Source organism: Necator americanus, chromosome IV (genome assembly GCF_031761385.1).
Source record: "Necator americanus strain Aroian chromosome IV, whole genome shotgun sequence".
In the NCBI taxonomy this organism is placed as follows: domain Eukaryota; kingdom Metazoa; phylum Nematoda; class Chromadorea; order Rhabditida; family Ancylostomatidae; genus Necator; species Necator americanus.
The window spans coordinates 14,993,222-15,020,182 of record NC_087374.1 but is presented as its reverse complement, the minus strand read 5'-3'; the positions used below and the strand labels follow the sequence as shown (position 1 = coordinate 15,020,182).

The following is a 26,961-nucleotide window of genomic DNA, read 5'->3' as shown; positions in this document are numbered from 1 at the left end:
GTCCAACAGAATCACAGATTAACGTGTTTACAAGGATATTTATTAAATCCAGGTTATATACATACTGAACCCAACTAATATCACGGCATCACATTGTAATATGCAATCAAAAAAATATCATTCAACAACGCATCGATAACATGAGGCTCCTTGACATAATGCTATACTTCAGTATAGACGAGTATCGAAGACATGAATTCAGAGGGAAAAATGAACTGTTCACATTTTCCCCTCAACTGCTTCACCAGCCGATTTCAAGGTGTTCCCTGGAAGACGGACGGTTCTCTCAATATATTATCGCCGAAAAAACACATCAGGTTAGGAAACTGCTGCTCCGGGCTTTCGTTCACAAAAGTGTGTTCACAAAATCAAGAAGAGTTCAGATGGTAAGAAAAATCATCAACTAAGAGTAATAAGCAGAGGAAACAACCGAATTCTTCCGAAGTAAACCAATTAAGAGCGAGCCAAGAGTCCTAAAAGTCTTGTTAAGTTTAAGAGTGTTCCTTACCAACAGCGTTCCGCGTATCAGACGCAACACCACTCACAAACCCACCGACAGCGTTGGCAGTATCGCCTGAAATCACAATTTTTGCTAGGCATGATACACTGTCAGATACTGTAGCTACTACTTGGATTTCTTCCGAAGGACAATGAAACAACTGCAGAATAACTGACAAAGAAGCATAAATCTCATCAAACAACGTACTCGCAGCGCCTCCCACAGCTTTCCCTGCACTCTTGGCGCCTTCCCATGTGGAATGACCGACTTCAGCTGGAAACACGAACCGTTCTCCGCCACATGGAATACGACTACAACAATTATTCACCTGCCGTGTCTCCTACCGCCTGTCCAGCGTTCTTTGCACCTTCCCATGCTCCAGCTAAACACTTGGTATATTAGTGGTAGATCCATATGTGTATGGAAGAAATAAAATTAAAATTATACTCCCTTACAAGCAGCATCCCCAACCGTTTGTCCTGCACTCTTCACACCTTCTCCAACTGTGTTTACAGCGCTTTTCGCTCCATCCCACAAAGAGGAGCCTACTCCCGCTGGAACATTGTTGGGAATTGCAAGAGAGAAATTAATTTTTCTGATCCTCATTCTATTCTAACTGGTTATCTCAGAACTAAAGAGTTTTTTATTCGTAGAGTGTTTTCATCCTTTCCATAAAAAACCAACTAAACCTCAAAAGCAATTTCTAGTGGTGAACACATCCTCCTATGCAGCCAAAAATCCAAATCAGTGAGAAAGACTTAAGAAGAAGTATACGACGAAAACCCCATGGCTGATTTGTTTTCTCCTTGAAAACGCTGAATAAGAATGAAACGAACTTGCTGCATCTCCTATGGCTTTTCCTGTGTTCTTGGTACCTTCCCATGCTGAAGAACCGGCATCCGCTGGAATTCACTCTTTATGAATTGTGCAAAAAACGCAAATAGGAGAAGAAATAGGAAAGTGTAGTTGGGGACGGAGGAACGTAACTCTTATTTCTAAAAGGTCTATCTCGTGCTGTTTCCTTAGTAGCTTTAGCCTAGATGTCTTAGATAATCTTAAACTAATACTAAGGTTTTAGGGCCCTGATTGACTTAGCTAATCACTTTCAGAAATGAGAGACCTTCTAACTACATTTTAGCCAAAGAAAGCTCGGGGACTGTCTGTAGGTGACCGCCGTTGGCCTTGTATCAGTAATGACTACAACATTTTCCTGGTAAACAAACAAAAATTTGGAATACTAGAGGACGATATCACGTAAACAGCTCACCTACTGCATTTCCAACCGTGGCCGCACCCTCCTTCACAGTATTTGCCGCGCTGCCTAAACAGGAATTTTGAATTCGAGCCGAACAGACCACTCATTTGTTTCTGCTTTTAGAAAGAGCACACAAGTGTGCGAGGATCATGACATAATCGAGGATAAAAGGACAAAGTGCTTGGATCAACGCTTTGAGATGCGCTTACATGATGTAATAAACAAACAAATAACAAATAAACACTGGAAGACACCACAAAGTTGATTGCTACGCTATGGTTCATATGATAACCGTTTTTTTTAAGTATGCTGAGACGGAAAAAAGAATTTGCAGTGCGACTTACTGGCTCCGTCAGCAATCGCTCCACCAACTGAAACGGCACCATCTCCAACTGCACCGGCAGCATCACCTGAAGCTTTCAATTCCCCGGAAAAGTACAGAAACAAGCAAACGTTATTTGTTCGAAAGCACTCACTGACAGCACCGCCGACTGCTGAAGCTCCTCCTTTGGCTGCGTTATAGGCTCCAGCTGAAACGAATGAAGAAGGATAAGGGTGAAATCTAGGGAGGGTGAAATGAACTAGAACGAAGACATACAAGCCGCATCCGAAACTCCTTCTCCTATGGCATGAGCACCATCTTTAGCGGTTTCATAGGCACCAGCTTCAAAAAAAGCTTTTAAAAATAAAAATAAAAATATTTCGGACGGATAAGAAAAGCAACGCTGATATCAGAACTAAACGTGCACTCACATGCTGCATTAGAAACTCCTTGTCCAACAGCGTGAGCGCCATCTTTTGCAGCCCCATAAGCAGATTCTGCAGATTTTCAGAAATTTGCAGAAAAAAGAAGTATAGAACAATGTGTTAAAGAGATCCTCCACCTGCAGCGTTTCCAACAGCACCTCCAGCAGCAGAAACGCCTTCTCCAACTGTGCCAGCGGCGCTACCTTCAAAACAATTGTTAGTTGTTTAGCGTGGAAGTTCAATTTGCATAAGTCTAGGGACGAGCGATTTTTTGCTTCCATTTTAAGTGGGTAACGATAGGTGTAACGCTAAAAGAGAAAGTATCCAACGACACTGTGCGCTCCATCTTCGGCGTCGTCCCGATAACTGAGAAGGTGAAGGAGGCCCGACTGAGATGGTTCGGTCACGACTTGCGGCGAGGGGAAGATTCTGTTGCCAAAACCGCACTGAAGCTCGACATTTCAGGAGTGAGGCCGCGTGGGAGGCCAAAGATCCGCTGGTTAGACCGTGTGAAGCTGGATATGATGGATACGCGTTTATGTACGGCTGATGCAATGGATAGAACCAAATGGAAGACAAGAAGCAGAAAGGCGGACTCTGCAACAACGCGGGACAAACGCTAGGAAGAAGAAGAAGAAGACAGAGCAAAGACTGTTGACGACGTTCTATTTCGGTTGGCTCAGCGTCGTCACCTTCTTCCTGATAATGAGGTAGAATGAACGAAACTTCGTAAGAAACGGATCGGTGGAAGAAAGATCAGCACCACAAGATCGCATCCCCATCCCCAAGTGCAATGCACAGCTCTCATCCTGTCGTTCAGAAGAAGCAACAGTATCCGTTAAATATGAGAAAGGTCCTCAGAAGATTCATAAAACTTTGCTCCGACGCCTTCCGGATCCAAAACGTTCGTGTGTAAACCTCTTTTGCATGCTTCTTCACAATGATCTTTAGACCCTCCGCCCCTCAAGGAACTTCTAAAGTTCAACGAAAAAAAATCATAAAGAAGTGTTCACTCACTTGCAGCGTCACCTATGGCACCAACTCCACTCTTCAGACCGCCCCAAGCTCCACCTAAAGAGCATATTAAGAATGCACAAAAGCAATAAAAGGAAAATGAATAGGTTAGTGTACACCACTATTCGCCAGTTCTCAAAAATAAAAGCGAAAAAAGGCTTACTCGCAGCATCGCCAACCGTTTCACCCGCAGACACCACACCCGACTTCACTGCGGCAGCACCATCTCCTGAAAGTGAAGGGCGTGCAGTCTCATGAAGTCTCAGTCAAACACTTTTACTGGATGAAGAGACATTTGAGACATTTCGTCTCCTCAGAATTTTCAAAACTTGTGATACAGTTTTTCTGCGTCAGCTTCACAAGGTTTTGAGTGTGCAGCATTCTGGTACTGTAGTCTGGTGAAAAGGACTTGAAGCTCGGTACAGCTCTGTAAGCAGCTGCGCTCGAAGCAACGCAGAGGAGGTCGAGCGTTTGGGCTCCGAGTGAAGCTAGCGATGATCCCTTTCTGATCCCCACTAAGCATCAGGTCTTTTTTGTCCACAAATATCCGTCATTTACATTTTAGGCGTTTACCGAGTTTTCTAAATTCTTAGGGCCGCATGTAGCATTGGTATTATTACCATTATTCAATAATATAAAATTACATTGTTAGTGCAAATGAAAGCTAATTAATAAAACTTTGCATGAAGACTGTCTCGGTATCGATGCCGCATACTATTGATCTTCGTTATGTTATTCTGAAATGTTACTTACTGTAGTTTTGGAGTTATCATATAGCAGAGGACTTTTCTTGTTCAAGAAAAGCTTCGAAAAATACTCTCAGCAGTCAGTACAGCGTTTAAAAAACACTTTGAAATGGGGGCTCGCTGACCTGAAGCCCTAGTCATCAAACTTTAGGCTAGTAATTTAAAGTAAGTAGAAACAACGTAATTTCACGGAAAAAAGGCTTTGAAGGGCATGGTATGCATGGTTTACAAGCTATTCGTGCTGTGCAATTAATCAGCTCATTTTCAAACTGAACAGTTTTTAGAAGATGGAAAATGATTACCGACTGTATTCGCAACCGATTCGCCAGCAGACACGGCACCTCTTCCAACCGCCGACGCTGCATCGCCTTCAAATATGGTGGGTTAACGAAGTTTATGTGGGATTCGAAAGCCAACAAGCAGGCTGTAGTGAAACACAACGAAGCTATTACCAACTGCTCCTCCAACGGCAGATGCACCTTCTCCGACTTTCGTGGTTGCGTCACCTAATTCAAAGCGATGTCAGAAACGAAACAGAGCGGTCCCAAACAAAAAAAAAACTAAGTAAGAACTTAAGAACGTCGAAGAAAATTCCTTACCGACAGCCCCACCAACTGCTGACGCTCCTTCGCCAACGGCATGAGCCGCGCCACCTAATGTAACATAAATCAAAGCAATCTAACCGAAGCAAGAGGAGAGAGGAGCGTGTGCGACAATGCTTGGGCACTACTAGCAGAGGCTACTCAAAATACAGGATCTTTGCACCATACAGCTCCCACTCAAGGTTGTTTAAAGGCATCACCCCACGAATCTGAGGTGGTGCAGGTTTCAGGTGGAATATTCTTATAAGGGATAGTAGATTATGGAGGATGATTCCGCCCATTTCTTCCTAATTGCCGTAAAAAACGGTCCGGAAGATGCGGCGCCGCACAAGGCTGCTGCGCTCCAGTCGAACTCCTTGTAGAAAAAAGTGCGCTAGAACGATCGGAGCCATATCTTTCGGGCCGTTTTTACGGCAATTAGGAAGAAATGGACGGAATCACCCTTTTTTCCATAATCTACGATCCCGTATACGAATACTCCACCTGAATTCCGTACCACCTCAGATTCATGGAGTGATGTCTTTTACGTCCAAGTGATGAGGTGCATCGGGGACTTGTAACAAAATAAAATATGTCACGAAAGCAAAAGCAGCAGTGGTAAAACTTTACAATAATAATTGCAGGCTTCTTTGAACATTGAAGAAGTTTGCCTTCATCAGTATTGCATCTCAGAGAACGACTTTAATTACTCCATCATAAATCATCAAACTATACTGTTTCTTTCGCAGTGTGGATGAGTGTGTTCAGTCACAAAGTATGAAAGTGTTGAAGCACAAAGTGTAATTAGCAGACGGGTGGGTTATGTCTATACGGGGTCTTAGATTATGTGGAAGAGAGTGATTCCGTCCGTTTCTCCCTGTATCAGTGGAAACGGACGACCCCGGAACGCTGTTTTTTTTTTGTGACGGTTTATGTTGCAGTGCCCAACGTTTGCGCTCCGCTCAACCACGCCCCGCCTACGATTCGTTGAAAACTCATTAGGACGAATCACGGGCGAGGAGCGGCGCAAGGGTGGCGCGCTGCATTTAAGGACGTCGGAAAAAATAGCGCTCTGGGGTTGTCCGTTTCAACTGATGCAGGGAGAAATGGACAGAATCATCCCCCTCTCCATAATCTACGACCCCGTATACGAGTACTCCACCTGAAATCTGTACCACCTCAGATTCGTGGGGTGATGCCTTTAACGGGTAGTCGCAAAAATTTGGAAACAAAGTGCTTTTACGGGACTTGCTTGGTGTCCTCTTTAACCCCTCCTGCGCTTTATGACGTATATGTAAGCCATGGATTACACTTTTTGTACAGTGCCCAAATTAAGGGGTTAAAACAATCTTCATGAATTCACTGATGTAACGCTGGTGAAACTTAAACTGGGCGGGTCCTGTCTTTAACATTTCTTTGCATTGTTTCCAACATTTTAAAAAGTTCCGATCTGTGCAGATAACGCTGTGCCATCAACCCCTGCTCCCTCGAACTCCCGCAGCCTTCTGCATTCTATTCTGTATCTTCTCCCCTTCACTAGATGTGCATACCAGAAGACACGCTTCTGCAATTATAAATAGTGCAACTTTTTATACAGCGCTGTCATGGTTGCAGGTGCACACCATGTGGTAATAGGAGGAGCACCGGGACTCTTTTATGCTGAACTTTGTATTAGGAAGAGATATACTACGCAAAATTTGAATAACTTTTTAAAAGTTGGAAGTAATGCAAAAAAAAAGATTGTATACGGGACCAACCGATACAGTACAAGTTTCACCGCAATTACATTTGTCAATTTATGAAGATGGAATTTATCAGACTGTTTTAACGTCTTAAGTGGGCCCCGCCTGTAGTAAAAGTCCATTCCACGACATATATGCGTCAGAAACACTAAAGGGGTTAAACTCCCTCTCTGATTGTAGATGGGACGAAATTTGACTTTACTTTTTGAAAGTAAGACTTCAAAACTTTGTCTTTGGGGTCCCCAAAGCTATTCGTTCGAGATAATTATTTCCATTTGAGAAAGCGACGAAGACGAAGACTACGAGTAGTGAAAATAAGGAGGAAAATACCAACTCGCTGCGTCGCCCACAGTACGTCCAGCTGACGAAACGCCCTCCTTCACACTTTCGAAAGCGGATCCTAAACCATTTAAGTTTCTATCACAGGGAAGTTTTCATACAAGCGACTTCTTCTCAACAAAATAAATTGCAACTGTGAACAGGAAATACCATCTCCAACTTGCTGAGTTCAAATACTCACCAAATATGCCGCCAACAGACTTTCCAGTGTCGACTGCAGTATCCTTAACTGTTCCAGCAGCATCGGCTGAAAGTGGGTTAGCTAAAGTTCTCGCGTCGACGGTTTGGTTTCGTGTCAATGACTTGAAAGGTTCAGGCTAAATAAACAAGGTCAAAACTCCACTTACACACAGCTTCTCCTGCATCCTTAGCACCCTGGACGACGGCGCCTGCTCCGTCGGCTAAACGTCGAATATTTTTATTGACGGCACAAATTGGAAAAAAAAATTCATAGGACTCGATATTTAAAAAACGTGCGTTTAGTCATAAGTCAAACACGAATATATCTAACATTCGAAAGATACAGAAACCTTGAGATAACTGTATATGTACTACGCTCTTCCTGAATCGTAAGTTCCCAACTCGCATAGTAACGTATTGTGGCTGTGTATTTAGTTTGGTACTGCGATTGAGTTCAGCTGATCGCAGCACAGCTTCCATTCTCATCTAACAGTTAGCAACAGTTAGGAGGAGCAACGAGACTAAGGATTATCGATGTGTTCTGCGTTCGCCTAGCGCAGGAAGAAATAACGCCCTTTGGTTTATTTATTAATTAAATTTACTGCAAAAGGGTAGCACTGATAAGCAGTGTAATTAGAACCAGAACACGTTCATAAAAGCGAACAAGAACACTAAGATGTAAAAAGGGGCCAGAAAAAGGTTTCAGGCAGGTTACTTCTTACAGAATAACCGAAAGTATGAATAAACTTAATGTGTAATAATAGTAACCATGATGCTCTCGAGTCAGCTAAAAATGCGAGAAATGGGAGCAATCGCGGGTATAGCATCACCTCTGAGAAATTTGAAAAGGAGGTAAAATAAATCCAAGGATGAAATGTTGAGAATGAGACGGAACTTATCCGGGAAATCCGGGATTCTCAGATAAGGATGCTCGCATGTGACAATGCTGCTTATCCAGTGAATGGGTTGGAAGATACTCAACTTTTAGAAAAATCACAAACTAACAACAAATTAAAGTTCATTTTGTGCGAAAAAGGCGAAAATTTTGAGGCGAATTCCCTCAAGCCTAAGCGTAAGGTTCCGTCCGGTGCTTGCGCTGCTCCACCACTACTGTGGCACATCATTGCAACGTAGTGTAGTACATAAATTGTATGTGTAGGTGCCGAGAGTTATGTTTCACCAGAAGACATGGGGAGCGTTTAGAATGGGGCCAAGTTTGTGCAGAGGCGGTGAAAAATTAGCGCTCCACATTGTTCGCAAACAAAACAAAACAAAACGGAAAGGACTGATACAGTTCGACGCAAAAATTTCATACACAAAATAGAAGAAAACAGCAAAGGAGGTTTTTTTGGCTTAGAAAGCGTACGCTTATAAGCCTCAAAGTCATTTCTGCATCTTTCTTTGCACTTTTAGGATCAAGACTTCGGTTTTCAATCTTTTTATGACAGCAGAAACCCCCAAACGAGTTAAAGCTGAGAGCGGAGAAAATCAGCTATTTTTATTGTCGAGTACTTTCATGCTGTACCTTTCCGTGCCAACCAAAAAAACATGTAATCTTTCTTCGTCAGTCTGCTGGATAAAAACGGAAGTGTAAAAAGTGGAAAGTGGCATGATTCTTTGCCAAATGAAAAACCTTTGAGTGAGGTAGTTTCCGCAAACGGCGACTCAATTAGAGGAAATTCTCGGTGTTCTCTTCTTTCAACTATTAGATGGGTTTCGAGACGTAGTTTTCAAAATTTACGGTGAAGAAGCAAACCATCGCTTGGAATTCCAAGAATAAGAGCTATCATTTAATTCGATGAGAAGATCCAAGTGCAATTTTGGCATACAACGCATGAATATAATTATCCCTAAAGGCCAAAATACCCATTTTATTATGTCAGCATAATTGTATTTTAGCACGAAAAGAAGAGTTTCATCGAATGGTATTTGCAAATTTTAGTAACATCATAGGATCACAGACGGATCATAAAATTAGGTTTGAATAGATATTTAATTTGTAGTACTGATATCTTTAGCAAGAGTCTGTTAGAGAAAGACGTGACCAGATCCGTTGTAGCAGGTCGCTACCATCATATCCGTTATGTATGGCATAAAACCCTACAGTTTATTAGATCCCTATAGGGAATCCTTGTTTCATTTCTATTATTGTAAATAATAATTGGTAATATATCAGGGAGATCTGAAGATGGGGATGAAATTGGCTCACCGATTGCTTCTCCAGTTCTCTGCAATCCGTTCGCAGCGTGGTCTTTCACTGAAGTGGCAGCGTGACCTGAAATAGTAGTGGATGGCGATAGTGAAGGATGTACTTTTACAACCGCTATTCACTTAGGAAGGAGCAGATGTGGCGCAGTCAGTAAAAGCCCGGCTATGACCGTGCGATCGATCGATGGTTCGAAATCGCCCTAGTGCTAAGCAAGCCTTTCATCCCTTCGAGTTCGGTGTGTTAGCCTTGTCTGGGACGACGGAAGACAAAAACACTGACTTGATACATTGGCTACCCCACGGAGGTCATTTTAAGGGTGCGCGCGTGTTCATAAACCTCAAACGGTTCTCAAGCAAAGTCGAACGCGTAGGTGCATACCCATAGGGATTGATCAACACATTACTTTGTGCACTTCTATTCCCTTCTTCTCCACTCTTGCAAATACTGTCAGAGGTTCCAGTCCACAACAAGGTGATGTGGATGTTGCTCGGGGGCGACTACCAGCGTATCATCCTAGCGTAGCTAGTGGTTCAACCCATAGTAGCACTGATAGCTGCATCGAGTTGGCTAGAGGTAGGTACAGGTCGTTCTAATCGTAACTTTCTGTCGCATCGTCTTTCGTTACCTCACCTATGAGCAGGTGCAAACTCGTCCTTCTTCCATCCCAGGGCCCAAAACTGCACCCGATCGATAATCACTCATTGATAGCGCGCGCCTTCCCAGCGCGTGTGGGACTCTGCAGGGAGCCTTAGCTTGCAGGTCGGAGCTAATCGAGCGTCCAGATCCAATCCACTACAGTCATCCGTCATAGATCCCCCGGAAGCACAGAAGAATGCGGAACGGCGACCTCTGCTCCTTGCTACTGACTGTGGAACCGTTGTCATTGTTTTCCTATTAAGATAAGGTACATTCGGGTCAAAACGAGCTGAAGCTCGGTGCAGCCGAGGCTGCGCTCGAAGCGAGCGTCTGGGTTCGCGGTGGGATCATAATGCCTCGAACACTTCCCAAAGACCTGTAAGCAGACGAGGAAATTATTCACAGGAAGGCGTGGACTCACTCTTAACGGTAAATATCTCAAGTTCTTAATTTTTCCAGGCACTTCTCAGTTGGTGCTTTAGATGTGCGGTGAAGAAACAAAGTGTAATTTTGCACCAAAAATTTGAAAAAAAACAGAGGTTCTTACCGACGGCTCCAACCACGCCCTGTGCAGAATCTGCCACTTTAGTGCCCGCTTGTTCTGAAAATGGAAAAATACCAATCAATGAAAATCCCTACTTTTCTTGTGCACATCAAACAATAAAAACAGAAAAGGAAGCAGAAGCGGAAGAGCCAATTCATGCAAAGCAAAGCAAAGCATGCATGCAAATCCATTATACACTTTGTAATTATTATATATTTGGACACACTAATTACCAAGTCGTCCAGCAGCAGCATGGAATTGATCCCTCATATGAGTGGCGAATGTAGCTAATAAATGTGTAGTTATTTTCAAGGTTTCTTTTTAGTTTTGAATTATTCTTTCTGAGTGTATGATAATTTCAAGGTAGTGGTAAACTAATCAACTATAAGCCTATCCTTTTGCCTACGAGATACTGTGCATAGTCGGCGCCGAATGTGTTCAATCAAGCGAACGCAGCGCGCTTGTCTCAACTTATATTCTTCCTCTGCTTAAAGCACGCACACATTTCATCGTCCCTCTCCCATGACCTGATCGAATGCGCATTTTCTTGAGAATTCACTCTTGGCCCGTAAGCGTTTATTTCAAGCATTCTGCGGCACACTAAGCCAAGGAATGCATATGAATGTGACCCAAAATATCCTTTTGACAGAAGTGAGACAAAATAAAGGTTGCTCATTTCACATATAGAAAAGTGATTCACGTGGAAGAATCCCAAGAAGTTTCACAGAAAGGAATGAATCACAATGCTTTTCTGGAAGGTTAGTGAAATTCTGCAGATTGCAGAAAACTCCCGAGAGAGAGAGAGTGTATGGGAGTGGTTATTGGGTTATTGCATACTCTTCTTCATTTCTGGCTCTTGCTTGAGAGTTCTGAATATGGCAAAAATAATTGACAGAATGAGCGCAAATAACACGACTCGGAGACCAAAGAAGGAGAAGAGGGTGTCATACAATTTTGAAAAGGATGCTTTCACGGAAAGAAATACATTATCTACCGAGAATTCGAATTTTGGATCGATCACATGACTTTGTGCGGAATTTTCTTGGAGGTTCAGTCCATCATTGACATACTCGAGGGTTCCTGATGACGAATTTTGTCAGTACTCCCGGACAAGCGAGTGTGCATGTTTCGTTCACGATAGCAGTTTCAAAATTGTATGACACCCTCTTCTCCTTCTTTGGTCTCCGAGTCGTGTTATTTGCGCTCATTCTGTCAATTATTTTTGCCATCTTCAGAACTCTCAAGCAAGAACTAGAAATGAAGAAGAGTATGCAATAACCACTCCCATACACACACTCTCTCTCTCTCGGGAGTTTTCTGCAATCTGCAGAATTTCACTAACCTTCCAGAAAAGCATTGTGATTCATTCCTTTCTGTGAAACTTCTTGGGATTTTTCCACATGAATCACTTTTCTATATGTGAAATGAGCAACCTTTATTTTGTCTCACTTCTGTCAAAAGGACATTTTGGGTCACATTCATATGCATTCCTCGGCTTATTGTGCCGTGTATATAAGCCGCATAATGCTTGAAATAAACGCTTACGGGCCAAGAGTGAATTCTCAAGAAACGCATCGAGTTTACTCGATTGAACAAATTCGATGCTTGTCAAAGATGTTTGTTGGTTAAAACGTTAAGTCCATGACAACGCTTGCGCTATGCCTATTCGGCGTTGGCAAATTTTATGTATGGAAAAATCTGCCTTGATCGCCAGTCCTAGCTCCTTTTGGTCCTACAATTTATACCCTCGATAATCTAAGTTTGTCGCCCCGACTGAGGTTGTTCGAGGTGCTGATGCTAGGGTTGATCGTGGATGCAGATCGCTTTCTGGTCATTCCCTTTACCTGTTATTTTTCATAATTCCGTCTTTTCATAGGTCCACATTTTTCTAAACTATAGAAAGAAAAACTGACGTCAAAAATAACCAATTGGTTTTCCCACTGTTAGGAAACGGCAGTTATTGGATCGGTGTATAATTATTTCGGCTTTGTTCGCAACTTTTTCCTTCAAAAATGAGTGTTTTGTTTAATTTTTTGCATAAAAATAATCTTCTCTTTTCCGTTCATGAGCACAGTCTTTATGCGATCTCAACGAACTTTTCGCTAAGGAATAATCAGTAGAAGGAAAATTTAAAAAAGATCAAATTGGCCGACACAAGTCCACTAGGCACTTTTGGCATCCTTGGAATAGGAAGAAGCTCGACTACAAGAATGTTGCCAGAAGACTTCAATGTGGATCGCCCCACCATCTTTCGTGGTCTCAAAAAGCTCGGGAAAGTATGGAACTCGGCTGGTTGATTCCCACACGAAGTCTGCTACAACAGCGAAGCCAAACGTGTCCGAATTTTCACCGACTTGTTACCAGCAACCAATCTCCATTGCTGGCTGAAGAATCTAGTCACTAGAGATGAGTCGTCGCTTCTTTTCAGAATAGTCAAAAGAAAGCAGTTTTGCGTTTTGGCAGGCTCCAAAGGAATAACGAAACACTGTATAAAGAAAATGTGATGTCTGTGGTGGTGTACGCTGAAGAACATCGGAAGCTACGACAGAGATGTTCAGCAAAGATGCGCTAAGGCCACTTCTGTATTTAACTCCAACGAAATGCGTTTGGTCGACCCATCACTAACGAAGTCAAGCCCCGAGTCTACCTATTTGCAATTCGTCCCATCATGATGTACGGATCGGAGACTTGGGCAGCACCATCAACGGTTATGGAGGGGTTGACTGCAAAACGCACGGAACGAAAGCTGCTTAGACGGCCACATAACTACTTTTGGCCTAGGGTATGCCACAATGAAGAGCTCTACGCAGATGTGGTATAACGGCGGATGACACGTGGAAGATATCAACATCTTGCACCGCTATCGAAAATGGCTAAAGTAAATCGTCTTCGCTTCTCTGGTCATATATTAAGGAGATCAGCAGATCGCCTTGTTCAACGAGTTCTGAGGAGTCTGCCGGGTTCGAGCTGGAAGAAGCCACCTGGCCGAAAACGGAAGTTCTGGACTGAGGCGGTGAAAGAGGACCTGAGGACACCCGGCATGGATAGGCAGTTCAAGCGAGACGTAAGGTTTAGCAGAATATGGAATAGCGACGAATGGATTGATTCTGTGCAAGCTCTCGCAGAAGAGAAGGTTGGGCAGAGCTGTCTTCAAGCACGGTACACCTCGGCGAAGATGCGGGTAATCGCGTCAGGCGAGGACATCAGCCCGCCGATTAAGTGAAAAGTAAGTCACGTGGTGGTACAAAGCGGAATCAACTTCTGCGAAATAATCTTTGAGATCGCGAAATGACTGTGCTGCATTCCAACTCTTTCTCGAAGCGACAGAGTATTATATGTGAATTTGATTTTCAATAAGCATTTTTAATAGCAGAAAATAGAAGATTGTTTCTGACAAAGAATCAAACGGACCACCAACTGTTGAAGAAGAAAAGTCGCGAAAAAACAATAATAATACACCGACCCAGTACTACGTGATTGAGGAGAGTGTATCACGAAATTGGTATCCCTGCGAATAGATAGAAGCAGAGGTGTGGTTGGGGAGTAAAAGCGTGATCACGCTCAATTTTCTTTAGCATTTGAAAAAAAGACGTATGAAACGTAGTTTTGTGTGACTTAGTTTCCTCAACGTTGTAACTTATTACGGACAATGAGATAAAGGCAACCGGCAACGCGTCTGCAACTGTGCACTTGACGCTGCTTCGCGGATATGGGCGTTGTTTATGGATCGCAAACGCTAGACGACGCAGAGCTGCCTGCGTTCTATTGCCGCTAATAAGTTGCATCGTTGGAAAGAAGAGATCACACGGAGCTAACACATTTTTTTACTGAGGGAAATGAACCTGATCATACTATTCTATACCCCTAATCCTACTGACACGAAAAACAATGGGATGACACTAGCGCTGAAATGGACTTCAGTAACATTTTTGATCTAAACTCTAACTAAAAAAGCCGAAAAATTCCTTTATGCCTACTACGGTATAAACACGATATCTGTTCTATGTTAGACTCACAAACTCTTACCGGACACTTCTCCAGCATCTTTCCCTGTTTTATACATGTAGTGCTCAACTACACCAGCCGCATTCACTGAAACGATTTTCACTGAACCCTCACAGTTGGCGGACGATGACGGTGGAGGCATGGGAGCTATACAACCGTGGCTGGCACGGAACTCGTTATTCCTAGAATCACCGCGGGCAGTTCGTTGTGGGGCACAACCGTTATTGTAGTATGGCTGAGGTGGTTGTGGTTGGGGTGGAGGGGCTGGTCTACACGCAACTCGTTGTGGTTGTGGTTGTTGGACAGGCTGACAGCCATTCCTGACGGGGTACGGTTGAGGCTGAGGTGGGTAGGTGGGAGGTGACTGAGGTTGTCGAGGTTGGCAGCCGGTCCGTCTTTGAGGCTGAGGTGGCGGCGTTGGTGGCGGTGCTGCTGGTCTACAAATGACCTGGGGAGCATGAACCGGTGGCGGATAAGTGGGATTGGTTCGCGGACGACAATTTCGTCGACGTGGTGGCGGTGTTGGCGGTGGTGGCGCGGGTTGAGTAGGAGGTTGTCGGAACTCTTGGACGCGTCGCGGTGCGCAATTTCTGCGCCGAGTCTGCTGCTCCGGTGCGGGCGGATGACGCGGACTACACCCCCGTCGCCGTGCTTCCTCCTCGTGCTGTCGCAGCCTCTCTTGGTACCCACGTTCCTGTTGCTCTCTCAGGTGTTGCTGTTCCCGTTGTTGTTGTTCCCTCTGGTGATGTTCTCGTTGTTGTTGTTCCCGTTGTTGTTGTTGTTCCCGTTGTTGTTGTTCCCCTATTTGCTGCTCTCGCTGCTCATCTCTGGATCGGTACTGGTTGCCGTTTAGGTTTAGGTTGCCGTTTGGCCAGCTGTTTGGATGCACTTGTTGCCGACGTGCTCTATCTACTTTCATGTGCAATCTAGCCTCTACTCGGAAAGGAGGTGCTGTAAAATGAGGAAATTTAGGCGTTTCTCATCTGGTTATTGTGAGTGCAGACAATGCAATTAGTGCATGTTTTGATGTGGAAATCCTGTGGTTATGGTCAAACGAAATCATGCGTGAACTCCGCTGCTCACAGGAACACATGACTGGAAACATATGAAAACAACTATGTTCACAGCGGAAACAACACAATTCACACAACAACTTGGACATTAAAGAACAATTTTCCAGTAAAATAATGGAAAAATCTTGATTTTCCATTGAGAACGAGTCCCATTGAAAAGTGAACGTGGAGAAATAGGTTGATCATAAAATCGCAGTCCAGCTTGCTTCTACCAGAATACTCAGCTCATATACAATACGGAAGAAGCTGATTTCCTTGCAGTCTGCTGTAAGTTTACTCACCTCCTGCTATTTTCCCAGCTGTTAGTGGACTGCAAACTAGCTAGGAAACTGATTTCCTATGGCAATCATTCGATTGACTTGAATAAAAGAATTTTACTGTTATACGTCTACTGCTTTACTTTTATTCTATCACAGCCAACATACTCGAAAGTCCCACCGTTCAAGCGACCGTAACGAAACGGTGGAATGAATCCATCAGTATAGTAGCTGGAAGTTTGTCCGCTTTGTTTTTTGCTCTCTCAGAGTCCATAACGCAACAATGGAAGTTTTCAACGTATAAAATAGGAAGAGAGCATAGTATAATCATCAGTATTTCTTGTAAAACTCTGAAGGGCAAAAAACAAAACAAGAACGTAATTTCTAGCTATCCTAGGTCCATTGTCCATTCATTTGGATTTGTTTGCCCGGTTATTGTTAGATAACCTGAGTTTTTAAGGTTTCTCATGGGAAATACCGGTGGAATTTCTCGCAAGTGAACACAATTGCCGTTCCTCCCGTGGCTTATGCGTTATAACGCCTTACTTCGCCATTCCGGCAACTGCAGGCGCTGAAGCCCCAAACATAATGAAATCAATACAGAACTATTTACTAGTAATTGTGCGCCATACAGATATAGCATGAATGGCTAGACGAAGAAAATATTTTTTTTTACATTGCATTGGTCTGAAAATTAATAAAAACTGAATCAGCAGAAAAAACCAAAAGCACAATCTTGTACAGAAACAGAAATAAATGCTCTCTCAAAAAGCAAGTCACATATCAGTAAACTCTTTTTTTCAGTACGCAAGTTCAAATATAAAAAAACGACTGCGAAAGCAGCAGCCGAGTAGAAATATGGGACTTCATTTTTTTCCTTCGTGCATGCGCTGAACCACGTTCCGGTCTTCATCCGGTTTTCGGATTTCAGGGATACCTTAGCCCTTAATGAAAATCAATAGTGTGGAAGATTGTGAAGGTTCAGGAGAAAACTCAAAAAGCAGTTTCAAGATGGAATAATTCAAAGAACACCATTGTTTGTGAACCAAGATGATACCATTATCATAGACTGTCCTATACGTTTCTTTCTACTTTTCTTGTATTTTTCTTCTTTGTTCAAAAAAAAAACAATTTTCCAAACAACAATATAGTCAGCAGAATGCTCAGCAGTTTTCGTCCGCTGACATAACTGATTGTTGAGTCTTTTACCCTAAGACTCAGGTTGTTGTGAATTATAATGCTGACGATCATGGAAAGAAACTCATAGGGCATCTGAGGTTCTTAAAATTAAAAAAAAAACGAAAACCTGCTAAATGTACTTTATAAACTTGACTAAATATCATGTTTTTCTTCAAAACATTTGCTGGTTTTACAGCAAAAAAAAACGATAGAAATTATTTCCATGGCGAAAATAGATTTTAAGTCTCAGTGAGAAAAATATCGACCCGCGCTTGTACATCTCTAATTGGAAAAGAAAGAAAAAGAAAAATTGCGGAATTCTCATATTCCATTGTTATAATCGGTTCTAGGTATGGTGATCCAGGTGAACACATTTCTGATAGTGTCTACGTATTGGACGTTCGTTTTCGCGGTACTGGAACCGTCTCATTTTCCTTTTTTTCCAACATGAAGTTTATTACAATAGTAGTAATCATACGTATGATGATCATACTAGTGAGCTTTGAAGGGACTTCACAGTATATATATATATATATATATATATATATATATAGAGAGAGAGAGAGAGAAGGAGCAGAGAGAATTACAGTACGCTCGAGAAAGCAAATTAGGCTTGAGTTCCTGCAAACAATGAATTTTATAGCAAAAACTTCTGAGTGAAGCAATGGTTTATTAAAATATTGGTAATGTGATTTGAGTAGCAATGAACTTTTGCAAGGCGTAAATCTTAATGACATAGATCATGGATCTCCCCAGTAAATTTCTCTAATTTTGTTCCGGGAACAAATTATTGTTTCCTTTGGCAGTTTAGACGAATGAGAATATTTAGTAATGGGACTGTGGAAACAAAAATCTGGTAGGTTATTGATCATTAGTATATTGTTGACCAATCCCTGGTCTTTGCAGAAAACTCTCTAACAGTACAGAAATAGGTGAAAATCTCCTTTTGTTATCAGAATACCTTCTTCTGGATGAAGATAAGTTTGAAAATAGAAGTAGACCGCAAAGAAACTGCTATTTAGGGATCGCAGAGAAAATGTAAAAAAAATGAAGAAAAGTATGCTTTGGAAGAAGTGAGTGAGTCCTTCTTTGATCCCATCGCCTTTAAAATGGCGTTTATTTTAAGAAATTTCGAAATAAAGCAATCGGAATGTAGTCCTGTGGTTGATGTGGGCGAGATAATGAAAAGGAAAATTTAGGGACGAGAGAATGGAATGAGAGAAAACGAACGGCATATTTTGGTGGAAGAAATTTCCCTGAATTGTTGATAATTACAATATGGGACTTACTCGAGCAACACAATATGTTGAGCAGCTGTTCGGCTGTGGAAGGCATCGTGTGAAGACAAACACATATATTATGGCTGGGTAGTGCCGTGTAACTTCCGCACAAGTTGATCGGCCGAGACGACTCGAGCGACGCAGCTCAGCGATCAGTACTGTCAGCTGACTGTAGCCCACACGCTCCGCTTGAGGAGGAGCGTCTGGCGAGTTGCCGGTGCTCCGGCGAGTGGCGAGATGAAGTTCGTCGTCGGAGAAGTCGTTCAGGCGCAAATTCACAGGCAATGGGCGGGCGCTGGGCGCCGCTTTTTTGCTGCCCCTGCGGCTACCGGCGTTTGTCCATTTCATTGCTTTCTCCACCCCTATTTCAGATGTACTACATTAGCGAACATTTCTTCTCATCAATAATTCGCGGTACGTCGCCATGCGCGCTTCGCTAAGCCAGCAATGACGCGAAATAGAAACGAAGAGCAGCAGGTAAGGGGATTACATGTGATTGAGAAAGCGTGGATAAGTTGCGAAGTCATGGATTTTTTGCACTACAACAACTATAAAAGGTGGTCTCTGTGGTCTTTTAGCGTACAAACAAAATTTTATCTTGGACTTCATTTATGAATGATTAGAAGTATTTCAAATTCCAAAAAAAAGAACTTAAAATCCTAGCTTTTTTTAAATTGCACGTACATAATCTCATGACTTGCACTGATTATCGTCTGGAAACAAAAATGTGGTGCATATGAAAGTATTGATGAGTGATTAAAATAAGCACAGAACATATTTTTTCTATATGCATATATATGTGTATACAGACTGTAAATGTGTAGATGTATAGCTATATAGACTGCAAATAATAAAAGAAGATTTCCTAGAGTAAGATGGAGGGGCGCAATGGGGTTAAAACATGTGCCAGTAGAGATCTGACAGTGTTCCCTCATGTCGTCCTTAACCCCCATCTCGCTCTTCCTCCCTATCCCCTTCCCCCTCTCCAGCAGTACCACATCCTTATCGTGATACTTTTTATTAAAAAAAAACTCTCTTGTTCGCTGGAACAGAGACAATATGAGGACAGTGCATTCCTCCTCTCTGCAGGAAGTTTAGGCCTCCCTCCTTCATCCAATCTCCGACATTACAAAGAAACTCTACATTCAAAGGAACTTCATGTCTTCTTTTTTGCGGTAGACCCCTACTCCAACTAACGCTTCGGCGTCGGGCTTTCTTCAGAGCCTTCATAGCTCTGCTGTCAGCGGACCACCTTTTGCTACAGGTCTTCTGTCTCACTGTTTTTCAGAGCGCAAGAAACCAGAAGTTGGACAGCTCAGAAACGTTTTGCAGCTCTCGACGATCAAAAAACTGTGTTTTTCATGAGAAACCACTAGATACACTTCAGGCATGCGCATATGTATGTCCAATTACAGAAACTATGGATTCAGATAATTGTTCCGCAGCAAACATGCGCTCGAAACAAGTTGAAGAAAAGCTAATTTCACGCGTCCAACGAGCGACATTGACAGCTATGTCGAGAAGCGAACAATTTGCCGGCAGTTTTCCAGAAGAGCACATGCACGAACATCTAATTACGCGAAAGATTGGGACCGAGATTGAAATTGAACTGAAAAACCTGAAGTGCGGGTGCAACAGAAAAGTGCAGGGGGCATTAGTAAGGACAGAACTAGTAAGATCCTCTACTTACAGCAAATAATTCGATCTACCTAATTTGTTAGCAGCTTTGTCAGAAATATTTCCAAACGCAGTGATGAATTGTCCAGTAGCTGTGTAGACGTACGTCTTGACCGGTTCCAATTTTCGCACTGAACACGTCAGAGATGCAGGGTTAACATTTAAGTTGCACATGGAAGTTAAGACGTTCACCGGCAATTCGTTGGAAAAAAGTTCCGAACTTTGTTGTAATTAATATCTATCAGAAGGTATGCTCGTTGGACTCCAACAAGTGGGACAAGGAGAACACTGATTGTTGTTATAGCTCTTCAATATTTTGGTTAGTAGGCAAAAACAGTCAGAACATTCAAGGAATAGTTAGCGAAAAACAACAAATAAGTCAGAATTTTAGCTGAGGTCACTAAATAGGTAGGTCACTAAATAGGTAGTTCACTAAATCGGTGACGAAGCCTGTCTGCTCCGAGACTTAAGAGATTCAAGAAAAAAGGAAAATTGCAAAAAAATATTCTAGTAGTTGAATAGGTAACTTTGTGCATTTTCTTCAGTAAGTTACGATAATGCACCACTGCAAAATTTAATTAATTTTTTAACTCTTTGCTTTTATGATCAAAACATTGTTGTAATCAATCCGTCATATCAATCTCGTCACCCAAAACGAATCAAGACGAATTTTGTGTTGGGTTCAATTCCTGTGTTATCTCAAGGCCAGGAAAAAACTACTCTCACTAATTTTAAACGGTGCTCGGAGTTTTTTCGCATTCCGCTAATGAGAATATTCCAGAATATTTCGTAAATGTTCGTATTTCTATATCTCACTTTTTAAATGTTGAAATTCCAGAAATTACCCATCAAGCGTAAATAAGTTCGCTACTACTTTGCGAAGAACGTTGAAAAGAACATAATAGCACAGGTGGGATTCAGGCAAAGGACAGACGACTGTTGTAGCCTCGGTTAATCCTGACGATGATAAGGTTAAATAAGTATGGTCGCATTCCAGCTGTTAGTAAAACAACGTTAAAGTCAGAGATCCCAAGAAATTCGAGGAGATGTCAGCACCTCTTTTCTCGTCACTAAAGCTTGCTAAGGGATACTTCTGTCGCGCTGATTGGGCTCGTTCGATGAGATGAGCTGACATCACCTGTGAACTCACCTACAGCCTCAGCTCCAGCGCCAATTTTCTCTTTGACGGCCGCTCCAACATTCTCAAGAGCGTGTTCTAAATGTGACCAAATTATTCCTTGATACAGTGGATTATAGAAATTAATTGGAATGAAATATGGTGCTCGTTGTCAAAGTTTTCTGCATTATATCCGTTCATTATCTCGATCTCTAAAAAGAGTCTGATAGGAAACTACTACATATTTTTTACCAAATTTTCTAAAAAAATATTTTCAATATTTTTTACCAACCGCTATATGTTTGACAGGTGTGATAGTCTCGGGTTTGACCCAGAAACTAATAGTCGAACGGATATCCATCTCAACGTCATTGGAAAATTGGTTATACATCGTAAATTTCCAGCCGACAAAGAATAACAGAGACTCGATATGAAATGGATTCATATTCTCTAATTTCCTCCACAATCCTTGATGTCTCAATTTTGTTTACTCACTTTGTTCACTCCATTTTTTTTACTATGGTACAATTCTACCGAATCGCATCAAAACACTCACTTGCATCCGCCGCTGTCCCACTATCGGCGTCTCTCTTTACCGTAACCGCTGCGCCGTGTTGGACCTGAGATCGAGGTTCATAACTTAATTCTAGTCAAATTGAACATAGTGAATCCTTTTTTGCGTTTGCATACGTCCAAGCTAGGGATAATATTGTGAGATTAGTCGGAAATGAAATTAACAATCATGTTTTTACTCTAACAAACGTATTTCGTTTACATCCGTGCTAAGAAAGCTCTTTCTTCTAAGGAGAAGTGTCTGTTTCCTTTATCACATGACTATAGTGTATCGCAGAGGTTTTATTTATAGCGTTGATAGGAGCAGTGTAACTCGTACCGACACAAATACACGCGTTGCTACAACAGAATGTGGCAACAAAAGCATAAAGAAATAATTAATGCAGTGTTTTTCCAGTTGTCCTAGAAGTAAAAGTCCATCGGTGGAGGAGACGGAGGAGGTGCAAGCTGTTAAGCCAGAAAGGAACCGACCTCATGGTCGTTGGTACACGAAAGTGACCAACAATGTTTCCAATAGCTTCTACTGCTCTGCTTCTTCCTTTTTCTTTTTCTTTTTCTTTTTGAAAATTATAGGTGGATAGTTACGAGTTGCATTTTTTTTGTTCGGATTTGGACACAGCACTGCTGATTAAAAAAATATGTTTAACAGTATCCCACAAAAATTTTCCTGTACTTAGTTTTGGGGAAGTTCTCATTTAAAAAAGCGGCTATCTGTTGCTCAACTTCAATTTCTATTTCTCCTAAAGATGAAAATTTGTGCGTTCACTCATCATTTGCACAGTTCTATTCTAAAAAATTGTTAGAATCCAAATTGAAGTATTTCTGTTGCAATTTCGATGCAAAAAGATCTCGGTGTAGTGGAAAAAAGCCATTGCTATAGGTGAAGACGGAACTGTGTTAAAAGCACGTCTGGGCATACACGAATATAGAAGATCACCAGAAAAACAAGAACTAGAAAACGGAAAGATGGAAAGCATTTCGGTTACTCTCTCGGTTCGACAATATCTTCTGTGAAATCGTGAGGGGATAGTTTCCCAGCCGATCCAACAAATTTTTGCCTTGTAACGTGACGCTTTCTTTATCAGTGGGCTAAAATTGAACTAAGGCAAGTTTGTCAATTTACAATTGCTGGAAAATTTCGGCGAAATGTTTACAGAATTGTAGCTGCAGCAGCTCTTGACTATGTGCCGCTAGAATATGCGATTTTGCTGCGGAGCTTCAGCTCGAGGGTCAAGGCCGCAATAAAAATCAAGGCACCGATACGTTCACGCATCATCTTCAAATTTGAGTGTTGCATTCAATCTGTTTTTTCAACAACGTTATTTGAAAAAAGTGTGAAGTTAATAGCATCCCGAATTCCAGAAAATCTGCAAATTATTCAAGTTGTAGTCAACATTTTCCGTCTACAAATTTTTGCGCAATGCCCACTTTTACGCTTTTTCTTAAAGTGGCGCCTAAAAGACAAAGACCTGTATAAACATACCTCTGGGACCGGAGATGCTTGAATCAAGGATACAAACACTCCAGCAATAATTAGCAATCGCATCGTCTTATTTCGTTTTCAATTATTAGTAAATACACACAATTCGTAGGTAGTAATCACTGAAAAATACTTTCATTGATGAGTGAACTTCTCTTGGCAACTAGCCAAACACCACATAGATCTTCCGATTAACGGTTCGAAAATAAGGCGCAAGATGTCACGGACACATTTTACGGATTTTCTGGTGCAACCAACAGAGTTTCATGTAATACAAGAATCAAACCTTTCTCTGGAGCTGTTGCCCTGAATTGTCCAGAAATTATTTAGCAAAAACTTTTTGTATTGTTAGCAGCTTTTCAACACCAATATCCATCCTAGGCTCCTAGTTTATAGTCTCTCCGAGTATGGCTCCTAGGTAAATCCTAGGCTATACTACCTTCTAGTATGGGTCCATCATAGTTACAAAATTGAAAGAATAGGAGAAAATTAAAATTAATAATTATTTTCTAGTTAAGATTAATTAAACAATAAATTTTAACTAAAAGGAACTAAAATTTATGCAGCATCGGTAATTTAAAAGTTTGGATAAACTGGATGAAGGACAAAGGGCATGGCGCTTAATCCCTAATTATCTAAGGGAATAAGTGTGCGTGTTCGACCTTAAATCAGAATCGTTTGAAGTTTCACGAATGGGCGTTTAACCTACACAATGACTTGCAGATTATCGACCCCGAAGGGCTGAAAAGCTTAGTTGGCACTGGTGCGCTTTTGAACCACTGACAGTGTAGTCAAGGCCGGGGCACTCACTTGTCGAGTACCCTGCATCGCTCCAAAAGTGAGGATTAACAGTTTTTTTTCACATGCACAACTGCATGTAATAATTTGAAAGTTTGGTTCAAGGTTAGCGAAATTAGCTAGGAAAAACGTGTAAGGAATTTTTTGGTAAAATGTCAGCACAAATCTTCGATAGAAAGGGTGTATCGAAATTAAAGTTACTTCTTCTGATTAATATGGAAACCGTCAAATTTTACATATATATTTTTCCCATTTGGTCAAAACTGAATAATTTTTCATATTTAAAGAGAACCACACCAACGTAACCACTTGCACATGCTTCATTGAAACAGAACCTTCGGACACTGTAATCATTACTAATATTCAGGAGTCCTCTTTTAAAAAATGCTGAAGCTGTTTAGCTAATCTTGTAAGCCCCTTCAGCAATATTTTGTTGAGCATAAATGAATGGGGCTATAAATGATGTATTTAAATGATATATTTTTCAAGTTAGGCTCAAAACTAAATGCAAATACTGAGTGGAAGGTCTACTTCCGATAGTTTGGATACACGTGGAACATCAAAAAGTATGCAGAAGAGTCGACATCAGGCTCAGATCTCAGATGAAAGTGAAGCAGAGAATGAGTTCTGCAGAGCGGTTGGAATGCGACATATTTCAAAGAGATAAGAGTGACCAACAACATCGGACTAAAAACAAAGGGTAGAAGCAAGATGGAGGAATGACAGCGGCACGAGATTCGTGCACTGGAAATCACTGCACACAAAAATCACTGGGTGGGAAATAAATTCTTCTCTTAATTTCTCTTCCGGATAAATTCGCCTATTCCAGTGATAGTTTAGGAAGTGAAATTTCGTTTTTATGTGCTGTATTCTGATTATGATCTACGTGGGCGGGGCAAACTTTTGGTCAGTTAGTCCAATTTACATTTGGAAAAACGAATCCAGAAAGTGGTATCAGAACAATGGCGGTTTCACCACTGGGACCAAGATAATTTATAGAAACTGCAGGCGAATGCGGTGAATTCTAGGATTACCTAGGAAATCCAAGAAGCGCTGAGGGGTCATCTTGGTCAGCGCCCTCGAAACGGTTGCTTTAGAAATTCAAAGTAGATAAGTTCTAAGTAGTCCAGTAAAATAAGGTAGTAAGTAGAGTTGTAATCCGGCTATTCTAGGAAGAATCATTATGTGATGACCAGAATAATCTCTCTATTATGATAGTTGCGAAAATGACTTTTTTACAACAATGAGGCAGCCGTGGTCGTTTCGCGGGGAAATTCCGGAAGTGGTCGAGGGCGGCGGCCGCACACAGCACAACGAGGAGCAGCCGCAAAAAGGAGGCAAGGGGTGTGTGGTGTGTGTGAAAAGCATCCGACGGCTGCGGCTACGGCGGCGACGTGATCGCATCTAGCATGAGTGCAATGCACGAAGAAGTGTAAACGACCGCACAACACTTGTTGTTCTTTTGCGTGCAATACACCAGCGGAAACGTTGTTTCGTAGTGTGCTGTGCTGCGCTGAAGGCGAGCGCACGAAAATTGACTGCACTTTGAATGGAACCGCCTAACACGAACCACAGCGACCTCACACAACCAACAACAACACATATCTCTTGTCTGGGCGTGCTCAGAAATGACGATGATGATCGAAAACAATGAGAAAAATGAAAACGAAGTGATGCAAATCCATAAAATTCGAATTCAAGATGCTTCTAATAAAATCATCGAACGGTTTCTAGGATGTTGTATTTCTATGCTCTAAACAAAGCTCACTTGAATGTCAGCACAACAGTGTTTTTTGAAGAATCGTCTCAAAAAAATTGTTTTTTTTTTCAACATTTTAGCTTCTACTGCGCTTCCCTTTTGAGTAAAACCGGATATAAGAAACAGTGGAAACCCAGGAATAAGGTTTTATTTTAGTAGTCCAGGAAATTGTGTAAGGCGATCTAGGGTCAAACAATATATCTGTGCAATTTTTGGGATTTCAGCGCTGTGGTGAACGATGACTACAACATTTCATCTCGAGCGCATCGAAACTCCTTTACGCCGTTTCGGAAGACGACTCAAGAAGTTCTCAACGAGAGAGAATTTTGAGTAAAACTTAATCTTCGTTTCTTTTCTTAATTTAATTATTCTTTCACTACGGTAAATAGTTCAGAACAGTTCAAACATGGTTTTTCTTGAAATCTTAAACTATAAAATACTCATAGAATACTGCTTTTTGGTGATTTTTTGGTATCGATAGTGAGTTTAGCTCAGAAAAAATTAAAACAGAAATATTGAAGAACTATGTTAGCAGTATAGCCACGTCTTGACTGTACGATCAGCAAACGTCACCGGAATTTTTTCACAAAATCATTCATCGAAGGCTAAATGCTAACTTTGGATAGAACTACATACGTATGTACCAGTTTTACCCAAAAATCAATGGAATTGAAAAAAAAACTTTCCGAATGAAATGAAACGAAATAACAAGTGTGAAGCATCAAAACGTCTAGGATGCCAAAATCACGTCCTGATCTTATACGGAAGTGTTGCGTTTCCGTTGCAAAACACTTGCCTGAGGTGATGAGAATAAATCAAATGAAAAATATAAATAGCGTATAATACAATAATATTATAGTATGTAGTAGAATAAATAATACAATTATGTAATAAATAACTGGTCGAAAATCCGAAAGAGAGTGTTCGCTCGATGATATATTGATCAGATAATTGTATGTAACAAATCATCCATAATTTATGCATTGTCGCACTATCCATGGCAATTATACAGGAATAAAACTAAACATGGGTGGAAGTGTCGCTCAGGGCTCAGATCTAATAGATCAGTAAATATCTCCCCTATTCCAGAAAGGAAATCGGAGAGAACAAAACATTTTTTTCGTGAATATCTGTTTCTGAGAAGAAAAAAAAACTCGAAAAAAGCTCCTGAAACATAAAAAAATGGAATCGGAAAAGACCAAAAGTTATCGCTAGCGCTACAAAAAACCCTCCAGGGGGAACTTATGATATTCGGTCAAGAAACTAACGGT

General features: G+C 41.6%; 4 protein-coding genes across 5 annotated transcripts; 1 reads left to right on the top strand and 3 right to left on the bottom strand.

Annotated features, from left to right (window-relative positions):
- Positions 1 to 219: 219 nt before the first annotated feature.
- Positions 220 to 11,859, bottom strand: RB195_001326 (uncharacterized protein; the record flags this gene model as incomplete). 2 transcript variants are annotated; one of them, XM_064198056.1, is made up of 23 exons in its annotated part: positions 220 to 266; positions 509 to 574; positions 707 to 772; positions 828 to 881; positions 955 to 1,053; positions 1,336 to 1,401; positions 1,767 to 1,820; positions 2,099 to 2,164; positions 2,231 to 2,284; positions 2,353 to 2,418; positions 2,508 to 2,573; positions 2,639 to 2,704; positions 3,519 to 3,572; positions 3,679 to 3,744; positions 4,564 to 4,629; positions 4,714 to 4,767; positions 4,861 to 4,914; positions 6,919 to 6,984; positions 7,105 to 7,170; positions 7,271 to 7,324; positions 9,313 to 9,378; positions 10,496 to 10,549; positions 11,835 to 11,859. In XM_064198056.1, the coding sequence occupies 23 exons, from the start codon at positions 11,857 to 11,859 to the stop codon at positions 220 to 222; spliced, it is 1,395 nt and encodes a 464-aa protein (XP_064053937.1). The 2 variants fall into 2 exon arrangements, with proteins under 2 accessions (XP_064053937.1, XP_064053938.1); XM_064198057.1 differs by lacking the exon at positions 11,835 to 11,859 and adding an exon at positions 10,726 to 10,762.
- Positions 11,860 to 13,319: 1,460 nt separating this feature from the next.
- RB195_001325 (uncharacterized protein) lies at positions 13,320 to 13,715 on the top strand (the record flags this gene model as incomplete). The annotated part of the gene is made up of 1 exon (XM_064198055.1): positions 13,320 to 13,715. One exon carries the CDS (start codon positions 13,320 to 13,322, stop codon positions 13,713 to 13,715), a length of 396 nt encoding a protein of 131 aa, XP_064053936.1.
- Positions 13,716 to 14,504: 789 nt separating this feature from the next.
- On the bottom strand, positions 14,505 to 23,199 carry RB195_001323 (uncharacterized protein; the record flags this gene model as incomplete). Its single annotated transcript, XM_064198054.1, has 5 exons — positions 14,505 to 15,448; positions 19,996 to 20,094; positions 21,114 to 21,179; positions 21,637 to 21,700; positions 23,137 to 23,199. The coding sequence occupies 5 exons, from the start codon at positions 23,197 to 23,199 to the stop codon at positions 14,505 to 14,507; spliced, it is 1,236 nt and encodes a 411-aa protein (XP_064053935.1).
- Positions 18,278 to 18,634, bottom strand: RB195_001324 (uncharacterized protein; the record flags this gene model as incomplete). Its single annotated transcript, XM_013449488.2, has 1 exon — positions 18,278 to 18,634. The coding sequence occupies one exon, from the start codon at positions 18,632 to 18,634 to the stop codon at positions 18,278 to 18,280; it is 357 nt and encodes a 118-aa protein (XP_013304942.2).
- Positions 23,200 to 26,961: the final 3,762 nt, after the last annotated feature.